General features: G+C 41.1%; 1 protein-coding gene across 1 annotated transcript; it reads right to left on the reverse strand.

Moving 5' to 3' along the window:
- Positions 1 to 863: 863 nt before the first annotated feature.
- LOC110721400 (bidirectional sugar transporter SWEET6a-like) lies at positions 864 to 19,221 on the reverse strand. The gene is made up of 6 exons (XM_021900536.1): positions 19,030 to 19,221; positions 18,031 to 18,067; positions 1,884 to 2,100; positions 1,631 to 1,792; positions 1,388 to 1,507; positions 864 to 1,291 (listed from the first exon to the last, which is right to left on the reverse strand). Exons 1-6 carry the CDS (start codon positions 19,070 to 19,072, stop codon positions 1,130 to 1,132), a joined length of 741 nt encoding a protein of 246 aa, XP_021756228.1. The 5' UTR covers positions 19,073 to 19,221; the 3' UTR covers positions 864 to 1,129.
- Positions 19,222 to 23,459: the final 4,238 nt, after the last annotated feature.

Consider the following 23,459-nt stretch of genomic DNA (forward strand, 5'->3'; position numbering starts at 1 on the left):
TAAATAACTCGATACCTTGGATTTGCGCAGTGTGCTCCTTAAACCTCAAAAAATAGGGAAACTGAAATTCAATTTCTATTTCATTATTGATAAGCTTGTAATAGCACACTGAAAATATGAACAAACTTCTACAATACAGGTAATCAAAAAGCTGAGCATCTCATGAAGTGATTTTCTATATAATCAATTGCATAATAATTATTGTCACATTATCTCAATCTTTTGTAACATTTCAATCCTTTGCACGGTAATAATTGTATCATTCACACACCCATCTTATCGATAAATCAATTCCTCAGGATGAAAGTACGCATCCAGTGCACATTTTATATGTTAAATATCTATAATTGTATTAGAGTAAAAATTATAAAAAGGATATTGTGAAAGTAATTTATGAGAGGAATATAACAAGATCCCAATATTTTACTTAACGTATATATGGTCAAACAAGAGTGATAAGTAGTGCAAAAGTTTTATTGTTGCAATATTATTGGAATAGAGGAACATAAATTAAAGAAAATTGTTTTAGAATGGCAGAAGTATAAATTTTCCAACTAAAAGAAATCCTTTTTTTACACGTATATGCTGGATTTGTTAGAATTGAAATAGCAGGTTATCCACGACTATCACTTTCCGTTAGCATATCTCTACATGCATAGAACTAAATGTTTTGCATAGTTTATAAACCAAACTTATCTTCTTCGCCTAAGCAACAAAGAGTATATTCCCGATTTTCGGAACTTTTTTCGGTTCTTTATTTAATTCAACAGGCACGTCGATTAAATGATCAGTTTAGGCTAAAAGTCATTAGAGCTGCAATTAAAAGAGAGATTGAATATGTAACAAGTAAGAACAAAGGTGAAAGGATAAAAGGTTGCTTATCATATTTATATTCCAATCCTATCATATGAAATGCTTAACCTCACTCTTCTTCAATCTTAAGAAGAAAGAACACTCGAATTAATTAAGGTAATCAAGAAATTCCTAACGGAGAACATGACACAAAGTACTATTACTATTTTTAAGCTAACCAAAACCACTACCTACGCTAGCAAAAAACACACAAGCTAGCCAAACAGAATAGATTAAAATGGCTAGGGACCTAGCTAGATTAAACTGAGTATGATCTTTAGACAGCAGAAACAGTCATCATCTGCACTTGTGGAGCTTGTGGTGCTGTTGGTTTGACCAGGTCCTTCACGGGCTTCCCCTCCTTCGGTGTAGAGCCATAGTAGCAAGCGTACAAAATCAGTTGTGCTACGGCAAGTATGGCTCCAACGCCATTGCCAATCTACGCGCAAGAAAGAAACTTAGGATTAAGATACAATTGCAAGCATTATAACGTGCACATTGAGAATGACTAGATGAAATGAGGTATAATGATTACCAGAATGTAAGGATCAAATCTGATGAAGGCATATGCACTCCAAACGACTCCATTAGACAAACCAGCCAATGAAAGAGTCAATGGCATGAATTCAACACTCTTCGTTTTTATGACCTTGTACTGTTGTGCCAAACAAACAAATTTTTCATAATTCAGTTCATGATATACGTGTATAACTCGTAATTAACAACTATGTTACATAGCTAACATCGAAAAATACAAGAATGGATGCAAAATTCATACCATGATAGTGAGAGGTGCACCATAGAGTATGATCCCAAAGACGTCACAAAAGATCCCAACAAAGGTAGACCTCGACGTATGAGTGTGGAAAGCTAGGAGAGTGATGCAGATCAAGGCAGCCAGAAACACAACCTCCGCGAGATAGTAAATGCACATTGATTTCTGAATTACAACAGAAACCAGTTATCAACATTAGAACACGAATTGACAATTCGGCCAGAATATGACTAAAAGTTGAGGGGATTTTCCTCACCCTCTTCTGGTTGTTAGCGTATCTCAGGTATACCAAGTTGTAGCAAATGTACATAACAAGTCCAACACTGTTAATGGTGGTAACAAGAATGCTGTGAGGATGCACGAACGGCATCGAGTAAAACACCCACATGAAACAGTTGATTATACCAGCCACAATAGGGTGAAACTTGAATTCCTCCACTGATTTGTTCTTAAAAATCCTCCAGATCGTAGGCCTGTTACATACGATGTACATACATACATTTCTCGTGTCAATCAAAATCGTACCATACATTGTATATTACCGCGTTACAAAACAAATATACTCAATCTAAACTTCCATAGTTTAGCATAAAATTCAATCAACGTATGCAAAAATTATAATTTAGATTAATCACTAATCTTTAGTTAAATTGGTGATATCACACACATCCAATATACATAGGGGTGGGACTTTTCAAACCGAACCGTGAAACCGTCCGTTACCGAACCGAACCATCACGGACCGAACCGTTTATAACCCGCTAATTTTAAACCGAAAACCGAACTGAACCGTATAATGTCAAACCGAAACCGAACCGAACCAATTAATGTTAACCCGTTACGAACCGTAAACCAATAACAAACCAAACCGTTTATAAACCGAAACCGTTTGAACCGATTAATGTTAACCCGCTAACTGTTTAAACCGAACCGTTTATAAACCGAAACCGTTTAAACCGTAGGAAAAAACCGTTTAAATCGAACCATTTACAACCCGCTAACCGTTTAAACCGAACTGTTATAACCCATTAAACCGTTTAAACCGAACTATTTTCAAACCGTAACCCGTTTAAACCGATCCGATTACAAACTATTTAAACCGAACCGTTTACAACCCGTTCCATTCAAATTGAACTATTTGCAGCCTTTAACAATTTGTTAGAATTCCACGAAATATATTTGATGTTTAATGTAATTTAACTATACAATTTTTTTTACATATAATTATTGATTTAAATTTGTAAATTTTTTTGCTATTATAAAATTAAAATTATATTATTGTATAACTAAATTAGGAGTTATAAATTAAATAAAAAAATGAAAAAAATTGGCCAACCACCCTCCACCCACCCACCACCGTAACCCACCCTAACACCACTCCCGCCATCACCCCAGACCCACCCTAACACTACCCCCACCCACCACCGTTACCGTAACCCACCCCCACCCCACCACCGTTACCGTAACCCACCCCCACCCCACCAACGTCAACCCAGACCCACCCTAACACCACCCCCGCACCCACCATAATTACCGTAACCCACCCCACCCCCACCCCACCACCCACCGTAAATAAAAAAACCCAGACCCAAACCTTACCCCACCCCATCCACCACCGTCACCGTAAATAATAAAAACCCAGACCCATACCCCACCCCACCTACCACCATCGCCGTAACGTACCCCACCCCACCCCCTTAACAAACCCCACCCCACCCCACCCACCACCGTCACTGTAAAAAAAAAAAAAGACCCAACCCCAACCATACCCACCACCGTCACCGTAACACACCCCACCCCATACAAAAAAATCGAAAAAAACCCAAACCCACCGTAACCCCACCCCACCCACCCCCACGAAACCCAACATCCTCGAAACCCCCCAACTCACTCTAATTGCTCACCCACCATAAAACTCCCTCCCTCCCTCGAAAAATCCTCCCTCCCCACCCACCCGAACCCAGTCTAATCGCCGCCGCACCCACCCTAACTCGGCCCCCTCCGTTGCCCACAACTTGAAAAAAAATTAAAAAGAAAAACAGAAATTAAAAAAGGAAGAACGAAAACACCTTATATATTAATCCTGAATTTGGCCTCAAATTTGGTTTTAAAAGGCCAAATTCGATCAAGAAACAACTAGATCTAGAGTTTCGTGGTCGAATTTGACCATAAAAACCGTCGTGCGTGGTGCCGGTGGACGGAGACGGAGAAACGAGATGGAAGAAAGGAGAACATAGACGGAAGAAGGGAGAAGAAGGAAGAAGAAGAAAGGAAGAAGGAAGAGGAGATGAGAGAGAAAACGAGAGAGCAGTGAGCATATTAGCAGCCATGGCTTCAAAAAATTGATAATATTACAGAAGAGGATTAAGAAAACGAGAGAGAAATCAAAAAGAGTACTAAAGAGACGATGATAAGAGTGATCTGATTGGTGGAAAAGAAAACACACGGATCGTGAATTGGAATGTGTGCGATGATAGGTCGTTAGATGACATGCAAATCAATGGCTGATATTTAATATAAGACGGTGACACGGATCATGGGATAATGGATTTGGATAGTGATTAGGGGATTTTTATCCACCAATCACCGTCTGACAAGTGGACCAACCAGGTTCCGCCACGTGTCCTTCACGAAGGCCAATAGGAGCCTGCCACGTGTCAATCACAGATACGTCCTCTACGGACCAGTTGAGACACGCCACGTGTCCACCCATGCCAAATGGGAAAACCGGCCAACAAGGCCCAATCCTGTCTAGAGGCCCGGTCAGCCCTAGGTTTACCCTAAACCTAGAGAGTGCCACGCTTCTCAAGACTATAAATACTTAATTAATCCTCATTAATTAAGCAGTGAAGAAAACATCAGGCAATCAAGCAATTGAGAGAGCAACTGATCAAGCAGTTAATCTCACCTGAAGAACAGAGAAGAACAGAAACATTACGGAAAACTAATAACCGGCTAATCTCGCTAACAAAGCAGATTACCAACATTAAACACTCTCACCTAGAGAGGTCTTATTGCTTTAATTTCCGTATTAATTACTCCTTAATCAGGTACTAACTTGATCGTTGGAGGCGGAGCTCTCAGGAGTCTCCGTTATTTTGCAGGTACAGGCGTCCGGTTCCAGTCTCGGAATTGTAACTCTCCCGCAGGACATCAGAAAACCCCGAAACATTTGGCGCCGTCTGTGGGAAGAGTACTTCAGAGATGGCATCCAAGTCTGTACCGACTCCTGAAGAGAGGCGTCCCCTGAACGACCCTCAAGTTCAGTCGGACCATGACACCGAAAGTGAATTTGAAGTGGAAACTCATACAGCTCCAGACGGGACCCTAAGGGCCCGACGTACCCGTCATACCGAAAGGAGGGAACGGGAGCATCTGCAAACAGGAAGCGAGCCAGCAGGCGCACCGCCTGCTCGGCAGCAGCCGACTGATGGGTCTGCTCCCATCACAAGGAACGAACTCATGACCTTCATGAGGGACTTCAAGGGAGAGATTCAAGAGTTGATCAACAAAAAGCCGCCTGCTTCAGTCAAAGAGCAGTCGGCCAAAAAACCTTCCACTTCACTGAAGAGGAAGCCAGTTCAAGGGCGAGAGGCGACTCCTCATCCTAAATCCAAGAAGCGGGAGCCACTTGCTCTTGATTTCACAAAATTCCGTTATCCTACGGGAAATAGGAAACCGGTTCGTCATATTCAGGCGGACGGGTCAAAGCAAACGTTCACAGATGCTCGGCTACTGCTAGAGCAGAAGAAGAGTGACCGATTGTCAGAGTCGGCTTCTACTTCAAATTTTCAAGACAGTTTGCGAAATGCCTCGATGAGGCATACTCAGTCGTACCATGAAAGTCAGTCAGGCGGCACCTCCCGTCAGTCCGGCTTTCATAGTGCCCAGGCGGTACCAAACTTACCATTTGTGCCGCAACAACAGTATTTTATGCAGCCACCTCCATTTGGTGGACCTGCAGCAAAAAACGTCCAACCTATGGACTGGCAGCTACGGCTTCTTAGACTTGGTGAACAGCCGTCGGCCTTCTCCAAGGAAATTACTGAAGCCGCTCAGCCGGCCAAAGTAAAAAATGTACTAGTAGGCGCCTATGACGGCACTACTAACCCAGAAGACCATCTGATGGCATTCACCAACCTGATGTACCTTCAAGGGTTGGATGATCCCACTTGGTGCAAGTGTTTCCCAGCGACTCTCAAGGGAATCGCACAGCAATGGTTCGGCAACCTGCCGACTGGTTGTGTAAACAGCTTCAGGACGCTTGCTTACTTATTTGCCTCCAACTTCGCCATGAACATCCCTGCGAAGAAAACGACCCTTGATTTGGGAACAATTCAGCAGGGCGAGAAGGAGGGGCTTCGTTCTTACATCAGGCGGTTCAACCTGATGAGAATACAGATTCAAGGGTTACCGGATGAGGTAGCTTATACTGACTTTTTTAGAGGTCTCAAAGACGGGTCTACCTTCAAATTTGATTTAGTTCGAAAAAGGGTGGCGACTCTTCAAGAGGCCTTGATTGAAGCAGAAGCCTATATACAGGCGACTGATCTGTGTACGATAAAACAGTCGGACGGGAAAAGGTTCGACAAGAGAGAAGGACGACAGAAACAGTCGTCTAACAAAGATGAGAAAAGAAAAGAGGTCTGGGCGGTTGATTCCTCTAAACAGCCGGCCCAGAAAAAGAAAAAAGAATTCAAACCATACTCCCCAAAGTATGTGTTTAACAAGGATAACCAGTTTATCCTAAAAGAAATAAAGGGACGGTTCTCAATTGAGAAGCCGGTCCCCATGAAGGGTTCTGCAAACAACCGGAACCAAGACAAAATCTGTGCTTATCATGATGACGTTGGTCATCACACCAATGACTGCATCAGTCTCATGCGGTACCTAGACCGCTTGGCTGAGCAAGGTGATCTTGACACTTATGTCAAGAAATCTACGGGGAACACTTCCTCAAAAAAGCAGTCGGCCAAAAAGAATCAACAGGCCGACAGTTCCGATACAGATGATGCAGTCGTCTACACCATTGCAGGCGGCTTCTCAGGAGGCGGCCCCACTATTAGGGGCAACAAAGATAATATAAGGCGGTTAGATGTAAATTCCGTTCACCAAGAACGGCCGTCCAAATATACATTTCCTGAGATTGTCATCACTGAAGAGGATCTAGGAGGGGTAAGGGGGCCGCATGACGACCCTCTCGTTATTGAATGTAAAGTGGCCAACCAGAGAGTTGGCCGAATCCTCATAGATACCGAGAGCTCCTCAGATCTCATCAGCAGCAAATGTCTGTCAAAACTGAAATATCAGACGGACTGCATACATCCGGCCTCCCACCCTTTAATAGGGTTTGGAGGAGGAGTCGTCCACCCACTGGGACGAGTAGATTTACCCATGCGCCTGGGCGAAAAAGGGGAAGGACGACACATGGTAGTCCGGTTCCTAGTAGTAGAGGAACTCTCGGCCTACAACATGATTCTGGGTCGACCAACCCTGAATAATTCCAAGGCTGTTATAATCCCGTCTCTTATGCTGCTTAAGTTTGAGAGGGATAATGGAACAGTCGGCTCCCTAAGGGGAGATCAGAGGATGGCCCGAGAGTGCTATCTCTCGGATGTCAAGCCCACTGTTATGGCCACTGGGTCAAGTGGAGAAAAAACAGACCTTGACAATGTCAAGGAGAGTGCGCCTGTTCAAGAAACAGGCGACAAAAAGAGAAAGGCGTCCCAGACAGAGTCCGCAAGAAAAGCAAGAAAATAGCAATCATTGGCAGAGGAGCGGCCGGATGAGTTCCGCCCTCAGCCGGCTGGTGAGCATGCGGACCTGATCTTAGACGACTCACGTCCTGACCGAACAGTCAAAGTTGGGACGACTGCTCTGAGAAACCTTGGTGACGACTTTCACAACCTATTGAAAGAATACAAGGACATCTTTGCATTTGAAGTCCATGAAATGCCAGGCATTAGTCCTGATCTGGCAGTACATAAACTCGCTGTGGATCCGAAAAAGAAGCCGGTACGGCAAAAGAAGCGGAACCATGGCGAAGAAAGAAGTCAGGCGGCAGCCGCCGAAGTTAAAAAATTACTTGATGCAGGGTTCATTCGGCAATGTTACTTCCCAGACTGGGTTGCAAATGTGGTCCTTGTTAAAAAGCCGAATGGCACCTGGCGAATGTGTGTAGACTACACAGACTTAAACAAGGCGTGCCCTAAAGACAGTTACCCTCTGCCTAAGATTGATAACCTGGTCGACTCAACAGCGGGTCATGCCTTGATGAGTTTTATGGACGCCTATTCTGGTTTCCATCAAATTCCCTTATGGAAGAAAGATCAGGAGAAGACGGCCTTCGTCACTGATCAGGGGTTATACTGTTACACCGTCATGCCGTTTGGTCTTAAGAATGCCCCGGCTACCTTCCAACGAATGATAAACACAGTGTTCTTTGATCAGATTGGGAGAAACGTCGAGGCATATATTGATGATATGATTGTCAAGACTAAACTTCAGAAAGATCATCTGACGGACCTCCGAGAAACTTTCGCCACACTCAGGCGGCACCATGTCATGCTCAATCCCAAGAAATGTGTATTTGGAGTTGAGTCTGGGAAATTTCTCGGATTCCTTATCAATCAAAGAGGAATAGAGGCGAACCCTGAGAAGGTGCAGGCGGTCATTGACATGCAGTCGCCTCGTACCATCCGAGAGGTTCAGAAGTTAACAGGTTGTCTGGCGGCCTTGGGGAGATTCCTAAGCCGATCAGGCGACAAATGCCTATACTTTTTCCAGGCAATTAAGAAAAAGGCAAGGTTTGAATGGGGGCCGGATGCTGAGGCCGCCTTCCAGAAATTAAAAGTTCACTTGCATTCCTTGCCGAGGCTGGTCAGCCCTTTGCCCAAAGAGGATCTCTACATGTACCTGGCCGTCTCTGATCATGCGTTAAGCGCTGTGCTCCTTGCTGAAAGGGACGGCTGTCAGCTCCCGGTCTACTTTGTCAGTCACGTACTGAAAAATGCCGAGTTGAGGTATCCCCTAGTGGAGAAATTTGGTCTTGCACTCTTCATGGCTGTTAAAAAATTGAAGCCCTACTTTTTGGCACATGCAGTCGTCGTGTATACCGACCAACCAATCAAGCGGCCCCTTACCATCATGGAGTCGTCAGGACGAATGATCAAATGGGCCATAGAAATACAGAGCCTCGAAGTTACTTTCGAGCCTAGAAAAGCAGTGAAGGGGCAAGCCTTTGCTGACTTTATTGTAGAGATGACTCGTCCTCCTGACTCTCAAGCTCCAGACCAAGTCTGGAAGGTATATGTGGACGGAAGCTCTACTTCAAATGGTTGTGGAGCAGGCGTCGTATGTCAATCTCCAGAGGGCGACAGGTTCGAGTATGCTCTACGCTTCAGTTTTCAGGCTTCAAACAATGAGGCAGAATATGAAGCTTTACTAGCCGGGATCCGCATGTGCAAGGCGGCAGGGGCAAGAAAAATAGACGTCTGTTCTGATTCACAATTGATAGTGAGTCAGTACAATGGCGAATACGAAGCAACCCATCCGGCCATGATCAAGTATTTACAGGCGGTCCGACAAGCAGTCGGCTCCCTTGAGGATTTCCATCTGATCCAAGTGCCGAGATCAGAAAACAACCAGGCAGATGCACTGTCAAAATTAGCATCATCCGCCTCCTCCGATACTCCTCGAACTGTTTTTTGGGAAGTAATGGAGAAGAGAAGCATCGAGGAAAACCCTATTGGAATCCTAGACAGAAGCTCAACCTGGATGGATTCAATTAGGGCATATCTGACAAACGGTACACTGCCGGATGATCCTCAACAGGCGGCAGCACTAAAAAAACGAGCCTCCTGTTTTGAAATGATACAGGGAGAACTTCACAAGAGGGGGTACCTTCAACCCTTCTTAAAGTGTGTTACTCCTGAAAAGGGACGAGAGATACTAGATGATCTTCACTCTGGTTTCTGTGCTTCTCATATAGGTGGTAGGATGCTTGCTCAAAGGGCAAGGCGGCAGGGCTACTTTTGGCCTACTTTGGAAGCAGATGCAATGGAGATGGTGAAAAAATGTGACAAGTGCCAAAGGTTTGGCAAATTAATTCACCGTCCGGCTACTGATCTCACTACCATCCACAGCCCACTACCGTTTGCTAAGTGGGGCATGGACATTCTGGGTCCATATACGCCTGCTACAGGCGGCAGAAGGTACATACTTGTTGCCGTTGACTACTTCACTAAATGGGTAGAGGCGGAGGCTGTAAAGGGAATCAAGACGAAAGATGTAATTTCATTCATTTGGAAAAACGTCATCACTCGGTTCGGGGTTCCCATGTCTATGGTTTTTGATAATGGTCCCCAATTTGAGACGCCTGTTCTCAAAAGCTGGTTGGGAGACCAAGGAATTGCACACTACTTTGCATCTGTCGGCCGTCCACAAGCAAACGGCCAGGTAGAAGCCTTTAATAAAATCATCTCAGACGGTCTCAAGAAAAAGATTGAACGAGCAGGCGGCCTATGGGCGGATGAACTACCACATGTTCTCTGGGCCATTAGGACGACTGAAAAAGGGGCGACTGGAGAAACTCCATTCCTCCTAACTTATGGTGCGGAAGCTGTTCTTCCAATAGAACACTACGAGCCGACTCTTCGAGTAATGCTATATGACGAAGAGGCAAACTGGGAAGCCATGCGCCTGGCATTAGACTCACTTCCTGAAAAGAGGGGCAATGCTGTTTTGCGCCATGAGATCTATCGCCTGAGAATGACTAGATCATACAACAAAAAAGTACACAGGCGTCCACTCAAAGTAGGGGACTTTGTACTTAGAAAAATGGAAGCAGTTGGTAGGGCTAATGAGTCTGGCAAACTAACTCCCAACTGGGAAGGACCCTACCGAATCTATGAGGAAGTCAGGGACGGTACCTACCGTCTGGAAACACCAGACGGACAACCGTTGCCTCGAACTTGGAATGTAGATAACCTTAAAAAATATTTCTTCTGAATGATGTAAAGTAAAGAGCTACTTAATAAAGTTTGCACTTACTATTCAATTTTGTATTACGAGGGGCATGCCGTCTGTACCTTTACAGTCGGCTACTCTCCATTGAGTTTTTCACTCTATCTTCAGAGGGGCATGCCGTCTGTACCTTTACAGTCGGCTACTCTCCATTGAGTTTTTCACTCTATCTTCAGAGGGGCATGCCGTCTGTTCCTTTACAGTCGGCTACTCTCCATTGAGTTTTTCACTCTATCTTCAGAGGGGCATGCCGTCTGTACCTTTACAGTCGGCTACTCTCCATTGAGTATATTACTCACAGTACTTAGCTAAAAAGATTAGGGCCTGGCCGACCCTGTGCCTAACAGGCGGCTACCCTTCTTTTACTTAGCACCTACGTTCACCAAGAACTTACCAAGGCCACAGGTCGAATGATCAGACCAGGCGCCAAGCCACCTGATCAAATCTACAAAACTAATACGACCTGTCCCAACATCATAGCAGGCGTCCGACGGCATCCCTCCGGATGAAATTCGTCGCAGAGAGCAGCTCCCTTTTGGGTGGAACATTGTTCTATAAACTAATTACACGGCACCTATACGACTGTCCCCAAGGGCAACCACGTAGTCATTTTTGAGACAAGGATAACTCTTATCACTAACCAAACCAGTGGTAGCAGTTGACATCTGAGTCAGATGACCGCCTGTATTACTTGGGATAAATGCAGGGGGTACCTATTGAGTTAATAGCCAACAAACATTGGCGAATCAAGGGGTCTAGCCGGCCTACGCCGCCTGGTACCTCTACTTCTCAAACAAAAGTGACGGCGACTGAGTAACTCCAACGTTAACTCATAGTCACTCCTTCAAATTTGGTATGGAACCTAAAAGGTTTGAGTCGTCCGCCTGTTTTAAACAAACAAGGGCACTCAAACCCCTATTCCTACTAGGTAACCTATTGAGTTAATAGCCAACAAACATTGGCAAATCAAGAGGATCAGCCGGCCTCCGCCGCCTGGTACCTCTACTATTCAATTTAGAGTGTGACGAAGACTAAGTAACTCCTATGTTAACTTAATAGTCACTCAAACTTAGTATGGAGCCTAAAAGGTATGGGTCGTCCGCCTGTTTTTAACAAACAGGGACTCTCAACCACTACTCTTGCTAGGTTAACAAATTACGAGTTAAAAGCCAACATTGGCAATAAAGGGAAACAACCGGTACCCGCCGCTTGTTATCCTACTTAATTCCTTGGCGACTAGGTAATACTATTTACTTGGTCAGATCGATTGAATAAAGAGTTCGAATACCGATTGAATAAATGGCCGACTGATCGTCTATCCTGGAAACAGACAACCAGTCGTCCAGGGGCATAGGCGGCGTACTTACTATTTGTACCTGTCTGCAACGTTCGGCCATACACAACAGTCGGTCTAGTGAACGATGGGATATTAGATATGGAATACTTAGACAAATTTGAATCAAAACAAAAATTTGATTAAAAATAAGCCGGTCATTAAAGACCAGCAAAATATTCAAAACCCCGGCTCCCTGGCCAGGTAAATACAAAGCAAACGGCACGCAGGCCGTGAAAAAAAAAAATAATATACAGTAAGCTTAAGAAGGGGGCAGTTCAGTATTAGCAGCTGCCGCCTGGTCAGCATTCTTCTTGCTGGACTCGGCTTCAGCTGCACCCTCTTTTGATGCCTTACCCCCAAGTGGCACAAGCGCCACAACCGGCTCTTCTTCCTCCTCCAACGCATCTCCCAATGCCTCTTCTTCAGCAGCCGCCAGGATCTCTTGATTATATGTTTCCGAACACTGGCGGTACGTTCTTTCCCATGAGGCAAAGTCGGCACTGGGGAACAGGCGGCCCCAGGTCATGCGCTGGATTTGAGCGGAGTCTTCCACCATCTCCCGGACGAGCTCTTTCTTCTTTTGCTCGGCCTTTTCCGAGAGCTCTTGGGTAAGACTCTTCTCTTGGCTCACCAGGCGTTCTTTTACGTTGGCCAAAGATTTCTCCATGGCTTCGTAAGAGTGCATTTTTTGGCGAAGAGGTTTCAGCTCGGCCTTAAGATTTGTGACGGTCGCCTCCAGCTCGTCATTCTTCTTCTGGGCCGCCTCTAACTGAGCCCGAACAGCGGCGGTAGCCTGCGCCTGATAATAAAGAATATCAATGGTCAGTACTTCATTTTGGGCAATTTGAAACATTGCCTTATCACAGCTGGAGGCGGCCATAGCTTTTGCGGCCTTTACCTCTTTGTTTTTTCCGATCAATCGGCTTGCGAAGGCTGTTGACTCGGAGCAGGGTCTAAGTACAAAAAAAAACAGGCGTCAGTTTCCAAACAAAAAAGATAACAGGCGTCCTGGAACTCAAATACTCAAAAATATGCTAAGTATACCTCAGCAAGGACCCCTGAAATCCCATCAAGGTCAAGGGTGCCGGCACCCCTGACCGCCTCCCTTTCAGATGGAGGAACTACTTTGATCATGGACTTGGCTACCTCAACCAAGTCAAGCCCCTGAGGGCCGGCTGCATCAAGCGTAAAAAAAGCAAGTTAGACTTAGTCAAGAAGGAAGCAAGTGTGAAAGTTTTTACAAGTGATTGTCCATACTTCTAGGCGGCCCCGCCGGGGTTTTAGAAGAAGTGGCCGGCTGCTTCTCAGCCGCCACTGTTTTCCTGGAAGACCCAGGAGAGCTTGCAACAGTCGTCCTCCGGGCCTTGGGGTCCGGCTGTTGCGAGGAAGAAGCTCTTGGAGTGCCAGACTGAAAACAAAAAGAGTTAGTATATGCATAAGACAACTCCTAAAAGAGGAAGAGTTTTCGAAGCCTACCAAGGGTGCCCCCTTGTTGGGGGAGTCGGCACAAGACTGTTGCATGAGAGAGGCCCGCAACATGGCCGCCGCAGTCTTGGATGCTGTTATTTTACTCATGGCGTCAGCTGCAAAAAAATAAACAGCAAAGTTAGTAAAGATCCCAAGTAAACAAGGCTTGAAAAAAAAACAGAGTATTTGTTAGGCCGGCTACCTCTAGAGCACCGACTGCTGAGGCCACAGGCGGCCAAAAAGTACTCGTCATAGAGCCACTTGAAGCTCGGGACGCAGTGTAGGGGTACTTGCTCTCGTACCCCTGAAGTAGAGTTCACCCTAGTCTCTACTTTGAAGAGTCCTTTGTCTAGGATCTCTCTTTTAGCCTTTGGGGGAACAGGCGGCATGCTGCGGCCGCCTGCGAGTAGAGGCGGATCCCTATTCCACTTGTTAAAACGTTGGTTCAGCTCCGTGTCTGAACCCTCAATGATAAGGAAGGTGTTCCGCCAATCCTTCCATTTGTTCGCCTTACCTCTCGTCATGAGGTAACCCCTATGGCTTGTTAATTGATACCAGCCGGTACCTCCCGACTTAGGGGTCCGGCTGAGATAGTTCATGTGGGCGAAAGCCTCAAAGCTTGGCTCCACCCCGTACATTTCGCACCCGGCCACATAGCCGAGTACGTTTACCCAAGAGTTGGGGGCTAACTGCCATAACCCCAAATCATACCCATCTAAAATCCGCTGAACAGCCGGATGTAATGGGAAGCGCAGTCCAGCTTTGATGGCCGCCACATAGCAGCCAAAGCAGCCGTCATCATAGCTGGTACCAGCAGGCCAGACGACAGTGTCTTCTAGATCCGGCACAAACAGTAAAAATTCCGGGCCCATTCTGTGGTTAGCAATAAAGCTCTCCACTTTGTCTTGCATGGTTGCGATCCGGCCCCGGGGAACCATGCAGTAGTAGGGGGCGTTTTCCTCTCTGTAAGAGGCGGACGGCTCCGCCCAATTGTCCCCCTTCTCAACTGCATGAGAAAGTCTCGCCTCTTGTAGGCGACTATGTCTTTCTTCTGAGCCTGGAGAACTGTGGCCAGAAGAGCTGGACTCGGACTCGTCCTCTGACGAGTCCGAAGAGGACGACTCCTCCCCTCTCCCAGAGGGGCCCGCCTCCTCTCCCTTAGAAGGAGCAGGAGGAAAATTAGACATGTCAACGGTAAGATGGGAAGGGACCACCTTGGCCCCTCTCTCAGAACTGTCGGCTTGGAAGCCGCCTTGTTTCAATTCTACATCTGGCGCCTGGTCAGATGTTTCACTAATGAGCACCCTTTGGGAGGAGCCGTCTGAGTTTGATATCATAGCAGTCATTTTTGTTCTGGCCATCACGTTCTGCATAGACACAGATACAGTCGGACTTTGTATAAAGGGAAAAGATGGGTCCAGAAAAGGGCAGGCGGCACTCCTAGTCCTAGATTCAGCCGTCCCCGGTGACCGGCTGATCACTAACTTAGGTCGTGTCGTGTGCTTCCGTGGTGCCATTTCAAAAAATAAAAAGAAAATTAAGAGTAAGAGAACTGAGTTACCTGAACGAGTGACGGTTGATGAAGTTCTGGAAATCCGGTGCAGTCGGCTTGTCAGAACAGGCGGTAGGCAGGAAAGGTCCGAAATGTCAGAGCAAGTTCAGGGGTCCGAATGTTCTCGCAAAGTTCTCAAATGTGAAAATGACCGAAGTCAGCACTTCCTTATATAGGCAAAGTGAGAAGGCGAAGGGTCGCTTCCAAATTCAAAATTTGGGCGGGAAAATCTCTCGGTCGTTTGCAAGGTGACACCTGTAGCAGGCCGTCGCCTGTCACCGTGCGACACCTGTCACAGGCGACACGTGACCAGTCACGTGCCACCTGTGAGGGGCAAATGATTAGGGGATTTTTATCCACCAATCACCGTCTGACAAGTGGACCAACCAGGTTCCGCCACGTGTCCTTCACGAAGGCCAATAGGAGCCTGCCACGTGTCAATCACAGATACGTCCTCTACGGACCAGTTGAGACACGCCACGTGTCCACCCATGCCAAATGGGAAAACCGGCCAACAAGGCCCAATCCTGTCTAGAGGCCCGGTCAGCCCTAGGTTTACCCTAAACCTAGAGAGTGGCACGCTTCTCAAGACTATAAATACTTAATTAATCCTCATTAATTAAGCAGTGAAGAAAACATCAGGCAATCAAGCAATTGAGAGAGCAACTGATCAAGCAGTTAATCTCACCTGAAGAACAGAGAAGAACAGAAACATTACGGAAAACTAATAACCGGCTAATCTCGCTAACAAAGCAGATTACCAACATTAAACACTCTCACCTAGAGAGGTCTTATTGCTTTAATTTCCGTATTAATTACTCCTTAATCAGGTACTAACTTGATCGTTGGAGGCGGAGCTCTCAGGAGTCTCCGTTATTTTGCAGGTACAGGCGTCCGGTTCCAGTCTCGGAATTGTAACTCTCCCGCAGGACATCAGAAAACCTCGAAACAGATAGTATGTTTTTTTTTATTCATAGCTACGTACTAATAAAAACACTACTGTACTCTTAACTTTATGTAACTTATAAATTGTAAGAAACACAAATGTTTGGAAATTGGAATTGATTCAATATGACATATTTAATGTATATTAGTTATATGTATATCAGTATATGTAATAAATAATAATGTATGGTACGATTGGTATCATACTATCATTGGTATGTATAGATAATCGATAAATGTATCTGATTATTAAAACTTAAAACAGTTGATGATCGATCTAATTGAATACTTCTACTTCCCCACCCGTTTTCTTTAACTTGCAAGTTGCAACATATATATGTTGCAGCCTTGTAGGCGCGTAATCTTAAAAGGTGATTAGAGAGGGTAAGACAACAAAGTAATTCAGCAATATAACTTTAACACCAAAATTATGGAATAGTTACAAACAATTGTCAATTATTACTTTATTAGACTAACGGGAAATTGAATAATCGTGATTTTAATTAAACATCCAAATATAGTTTTGTAACATTAAATTATTAGTTTATTACAATATCAATTATCGATTTATCGTATTCAAAGTACCAACTCATCAAATCATGGTTATGACGCGATCTTTAAAACAATTAAAACAAGAAGCTGATAGCCTGATAATATTTGATAATGAAACAATAATACATTAATACCTTATAAATTTGTAATAGACTAATATTTAATGAACAACAACAAGACTATAACCAAATTTGAAACATAACACATTAACATTATATAGAATGAATGAGAATTTCTGTAATTCTATATAATCTGATATCTGAATCGATTTATCGTATTCAAAGTAGCAACTCATCAAAACATGGTCATGACACGATATCTAAAACAATCCAACAAGAAGCTGATAACCTAATAATATATATTTAATAATGAAACAATAATACATTAATACATTATAAATTTGTAATAGACTAATATGATAATATCGAATAAACAACAACAAGAGTATAACCAAACTTGAAAAATAACATATTAACATGATATAGAATAATTGAATAAATGAAGATTTGTGTAATTGTATATAATCCGATGTCTGAAAATAAAGTGACGAAGTCCCAACTTTATATAAAACGAAAATAGCTAACCGGTCAAAAATCTCTTAAAACCCAATTTCTACTCGATCCATTATTTTTTTCACCAACCTATGCCGACCCGCTAATGAAATGGAAATATTAGTCCCAACTTGATATAAAACAAAATGCGCTAACTGGTCAAAACCACTTTTTAGAACTCGATTTCAACCCGATCCAATTAACCGATTACCAAACTAACCCGAACGATTTTAGCACCAAACCGAGTATAAACCGAACCGATATGAATCGAACTAGCATTAACTCGGGTAAACCCGCCCTTGAACCGACCCATTTCAAAATAATCCGTTCATGACCCGAACCGATATGAACCCGGACCGACGTTGACCCGGTAAAACCGCCCCTGAACCGATCCGTTTCAAACCGGTCAGATCATGACCCGAACCGTTTATAAACCAAACGGGCATTGACCCGGGTAAAACCCGCCCCTGAACCGACCTGTTTCAAACCGACCCGATTATTAACCGAACCGTTTAAAAACCGAACCGGCATTGACCCGAGTAAATCCGCCCCTGAAGCGACCCGTTTCTAACCGATCTGATTATGACCCGAACTGTTTATAAACCGAACCGTTTATGACCCGAACCGAATTTAAATCGTACAAAAATAAACCGAAACCGAACCGACCTGTGACTAATCAAAACCGAACTGAACCGACCCGCCGTCTAAATGAAACCGTTTTAACCCGAACCGTTTCAAACCAAAACCGTTTCAAACTGAGGTCAAACCGAACTGCCAGACGGATGTCCCACCCCTAAATATACATAATCACACCCTACAATCGAGCAATTATTATAGCAACACATTCAAAATTATTCAATATAGTTTTAATCCAGTCCAACTTAATTAATTCATACCACAATTAAAGCACTAATTAATATAAAAACACAAGAGGCGAGAGAAAGTATTATAATAATAATTAAAAAAAAATACATACGCAGGGGAGCAAAACAGGCAGAAGGACGTAACATTGCCTGCAAAATTAATCAAGGAATCAAAATTAGTTACTAGCACTAATTAATTAAACAGTGTGATTAAACAAAATTAGTTATTGTCACTAAATAAAACCACAAATTAACAGTGTGATTAAAGAAAATACAAAAAGCGTGTAAGAAAAACACACAAAAAGTGTGATTAAAACTGAAAATTGCTCTCTAGTACTCCAAAGTACATGCATCACTTTTGGGTAATAAATACAAATTTTAATAACAGAATTTCTATTATAACAGCCTTTTATTTCGCCGATTATTTCGCTTTGCCGTTTTACTCACGAGTCACGACTACCTGAACTCTTCAACACTCCGTATTTTATTTTTACTTTTTCACTCAATCATTACCAATTATTAACTTAAATTAATTAAATTACACTGTCTTTTTCATTATTTGGGAATTTGATCAACATTTATTATTAAATTTTGACGTAGCTTAATCAAGTTTTGGAGACAGATTAACTCCATAATAACGACATTTATACAATTCTTGATTAATTAACGTCTTGATTATTGTCAAGACTAGTAAAAAAAAAAATAAAAAAAAAAAAGGTAAGATAGTTTGACAACTGTAAAATTAACAAACAAAATAATACTAAGAAAGTAAGAAATCAAAATCAAATCGATATTTATCTAATTTATTTTTTTCAGTTTATACTTCTTGATTTATAACCAAACTTATAAAAAAAATTAAGCAAGAATTTCAAGAAAACATATACGAATATATTTATGATTTATCCAATTTGAACTACTACTATTACGAGTACTACTATAACGTAATCATGAAAACTTTTCGATTAATTTCATGCATTAAAATGATCGTAAGATAAGTTCGATTTAATTGCATGTAATTAATGGAAGATTTTCAAGAACAATAATGCTAATTAATACAATTATTTTTTCTAAAAAAGGAAGAACAAAATCAAAGTAGAGAAAATTAATCATACCAATAATTCCAAGAATACTACGAATAACATCAGGATTCACCATTGTTGAATATCTTCAAGAATCAACAGAAAGAAGACGAGAAAAAGAGGAGAGAATTTAGAGAGAGAAATTAATGAGAAAAAAAAACCGAATGAATTGAAAAGTGAGAGAAAACTGAAGAAATTGGGCTGAATTTATAGCAAACAGTTTGACTGAGAGAAAGACTTGCACTTGACCTTTATTTTGTGTTAATATTATCGGATTATAATTAATATTTTATAATGGAGTATATAATTGTAAATATTATCCAATGTGGATAATTATCTTAATATCTTAGTGTAAAATGACTAAAATCTTCCTTATAAATTTATAATTATCTATTTTTTTCGTTGTTATCTTATGAATGCAATTAATTTATCTAGTTTTTATTTTGTCCAATTATTATTTATATATTATAATTTGCTTCAATTTTTTTTTAATATATTATAATAAATAATATAAACTCTGAAAGTAAAGCTTTATCTTTAATACGGGTACCTTATAATTTAGCCTGCTACTGTGTTAATCTAATTATTAGATAAAATTTTGAAAGTAAGATTGTGATAATAGTCAAAGATTTATTTTATTATTATAAAGATAGATTAATTTTATTGGATTCTTGTTTAAAGTGGATCGACTCTGATGCACGATATAAATGCTCTATGCAACTGATTTTCTGCTCCTAAGGAAATTAATAACTGAATGTACGTTTTTAATTTCTGTTTGATAATCGAGCAAGCAAGTGAATAATGTTGTTGCATGCAATATTAGTGAGCTTGACCACATTTCTCGTGAGAGTCCGGTTTTGTCCGACCCGTGTAATTCATGCGTATGTGTTATCATGTGACTACGTGGTGCATATGTAGTCTCATGTATGTGCACCGTATAAACTTTACTGTATTGTATATTCTATGTAACTCTTATGATCTTATCCCATCGTAGTTAATAGTTGTCGTACGTACGTAGGTATTGATTGAATTAGATGCAATGTAAGAGCTAACTAGCTAGCACATGTTTGGCTAGACGAGTCCCTTAATTAGAGTAGTTATTGATTACGCTTGCATTGAAACACGTGGAGAAGCATTGGGTGCAATGCAACTAACCCAGTCCACAGTAGAGCAAGCTAATTAAGCAAAGGCTCAAATTTTAAACGTTATAGTGTGTGCATTCTATGGATGTTATAGTAGATACATGATTTATGTATGAGCTTACTAGCTAAACCAATTAACAATAGACTAGTAATGTACTATAGATTTAAATTAAGGATTGCTTGTAATTATAAGCTACAAAAAAGGCTTGTACTTTTTGATGAGGCAATCAATAAATTAGTTTATATACACGTAATTAACAAGTTTAAGTTCGTCGGTCTCTCTTTTTCTTTAATTTGTACCTCCTGCTTTAGATTTTTTCCATTCATGCACCAATTCTTATATATATATAATATATTGATTGTATTGCAGTTAGCATTTTCACAGAAAAACCAGATCGAATTCATTGGTAGAGAATAAATTTCTATTATAAATCAATTCATTTAGATAATTATTTAATTATTAGTTACAATAAGGAGACTACTCTTGTGAAAATAATAATTTGTGAGCAGAAGAAACAATTTATATCTGACGTATTAAACCATCCTTTGTCGGTTCAATCTAAAGGAAAAACAATTTTAGTAAGCAATTAACATATTTGATATCTAACCCGACCCCTTGTACAATTGTACATTGACCGTACCAAAAAATCTAAGCAAGCAAATATTGATATTTGGTCATAGCTCATAGCCTCGTAGAGTCATAGGAGAGTTTGCAGCTGAAAAAATTTACTCTGACTTTGATTATATCAGTATTAATTGTTAGCTTGGTTACAACCATGTTATCTTTTAATAGCCTTCATGTACTTGACATCATCAAAGCTCAATAAGTCAATGCAATTTAATTATTGAATGTTTTGACAGAAATTTTAAATGTTCTATGAAGTTAAATTGGTTCGAAAATATCAATCTATACTTCTTTTTTTTTTTTTTTTTTTTTTTCTTTCCTGTTTAACTGATTAGGCTTATGACATCTATATTGACAATTTTCTGCGAATTACATCAGCATCAACCCAAATTCCATTGTGCGCAAAAATGTAATTAGTGTTTGTGTAAGTTTAGTATCCCAAAAAAATGCAATAAAACTCTATACTTATCTTATCACCTACCATTGTTCTTTTTTAATTAATATAATTCATAGAAAACCAAACACGTACCTACAAAAATTAAATGGGATGCCAAAATTCCTCAAAAAAAAAAAAAAAAAAAAGCCAAAAACTATTGTAATGTGTTGCCTCTATAAAAAAATACATGATAAATAGATACTTCATCCGTCTTCAAACAAAAGTCTTATTTGCTTGTTATGGGGTTTGGTTTCGTTAATTAATTTTGAAAGGTAATCATCAAGAGATTTAATTTTAATTTGTTGATTAAATGTGGATAATTTTTTATTTTAAAAAAACGAAGGTAGTTTGATTAATTTAAATTCAAGAGTGTAAAAAAATATTAGAATGAGATTTTTATTTAAGAGTGGACAGATAGAGTACGTATTATTTTTGCCAATTCGACTTAATAGTTAATACGGAGTAGTATTTATCATGTACTTTGTGATGTCATATAGCTAGGGTTGTGTAAATTTTTGGCAAATTATCCTTCCATACAAACCAAGTTATCCAAAAAATTTACCAACTAAACTTTATAATATACGATTAAATACTCTGATCGACGTAGATGGGCACTATAATAGTAAGAAAGCATTTTGGTGAAATGGTGAGTGTATGATCACTCCTACATAAATTTCGCCCATCATACGCAGACGTAAATGTAATGTTACAAGCAAAGTCACAAACTCGCAACAACCTAAAAATTGGTTAATAATATAAATTAGCTCCTAATTACTCCGTATGATATTGTACGTACGTGCCTTCGTCGCCAATCATTCACAATGAGATTTTGTATTAGTGTATTACGTACCTCCTTGTCTTCACGAAAGGTTTTAATAAGTAAAATCACTTAATGTAATTATAGTAAAATTAATTATGATGAGTTGATACAACAACTTTTTGGTGCAGCAAGCCACACCATGCGGCAGGGGTTACCTGAGTTTTTTTGTCAGGGGTTACTCGAGTTACTCGGTTAGGGATTACTTGAGAGACTCGGACAGTGGTTACTCGAGGGGTTTACTCAGACGTGGCTCGGACAGGGGTTACTAGAGGGGTTCACTCGGTTAAGGGTTACTCGAGGGGTTACTCGGTCATGGGTTACTCGAGTAATTCGGTTAGGGGTTACTCAGTCAGGGCCTCAGGGGTTACTTGAGGGTTCATTCAGAGGTTAGGGGTTACTCGAGGGGTTCGATCATGGATTACTCAAGGGGTAACTCGGTCAGGGGTTACTCGGTCAGGAGTAACTCAAGTAACCCCTGACCGAGTAACTTGAATAACCCCGACAACTCGAGTAACCCCTGACCGAGAAACTCGAGTAACCCCCGACCGAGAAACTCGAGTAACCCTGACAACTCGAGTAACCCCTGACCGAGAAACTCAAGTTTCCCTTAACCGAAAAACTCGAGTAACCCTGACCGAAAAACTCGAGTAACTCTTGTCGCACGGTACGGCAGGCCGCATAGAAAAATTTGTGGAGTTGATAAGTAAAATAAGCTAAGATTAATGATTGTCTTACTATACTTTAATTGTAGGTACTTTCTTTAAATTTTTCAACCCAACAATTTGAAATTCACATGTATGATATACATACAAGTACAACTCATGTATGGTCATGTGGAATATTATGAGATTCAACTCAATTTGTACTTATAATTATATACTCCGTATTAGATTTTTATGATTTTGACATATTGATATACTTGTATAATTGAAGATATTCAAGGATAAAGTCATATATATATATATATATATATATATATATATATATATATATATATATATATATATATATATATATATATATATATATATATATATATATATAGGGGAGGGATCATGTGAGAACCCACCCCTTAGGTGAGAACCCTCTTAAAATAAGAACCAATCTTACACCATCAATTTTGAGATTATGGATGGCTGAGATTAATTATCACTTTCCCATGCATTTTCTTGGAAACACGCATTTCAGTCATTAGTACATGTTTTTTACTTTTTTTTCCTTATTTTCTGCATTGAAACACCAATTTATGTACTATAAAACCAAGAGATTCAGCCATTGAAGAGAGAGAAAATGGAAAATCTGGTTTCATTTTAATTTAGCCATTGAAGAGAGAGAAATGAAGGCAGATTTCAAATGAAAATTTCTCTCTCATAAAGAAAGCTTTTGAAGCGATTTTTTTTTTAATTTGATTATTTTTTTGTGTAGAATAAGCATACAAAA

The sequence above is a fragment of the Chenopodium quinoa genome, unplaced genomic scaffold (genome assembly GCF_001683475.1).
Source record: "Chenopodium quinoa cultivar QQ74 unplaced genomic scaffold, ASM168347v1, whole genome shotgun sequence".
Taxonomy (NCBI): Eukaryota; Viridiplantae; Streptophyta; class Magnoliopsida; order Caryophyllales; family Amaranthaceae; genus Chenopodium; species Chenopodium quinoa.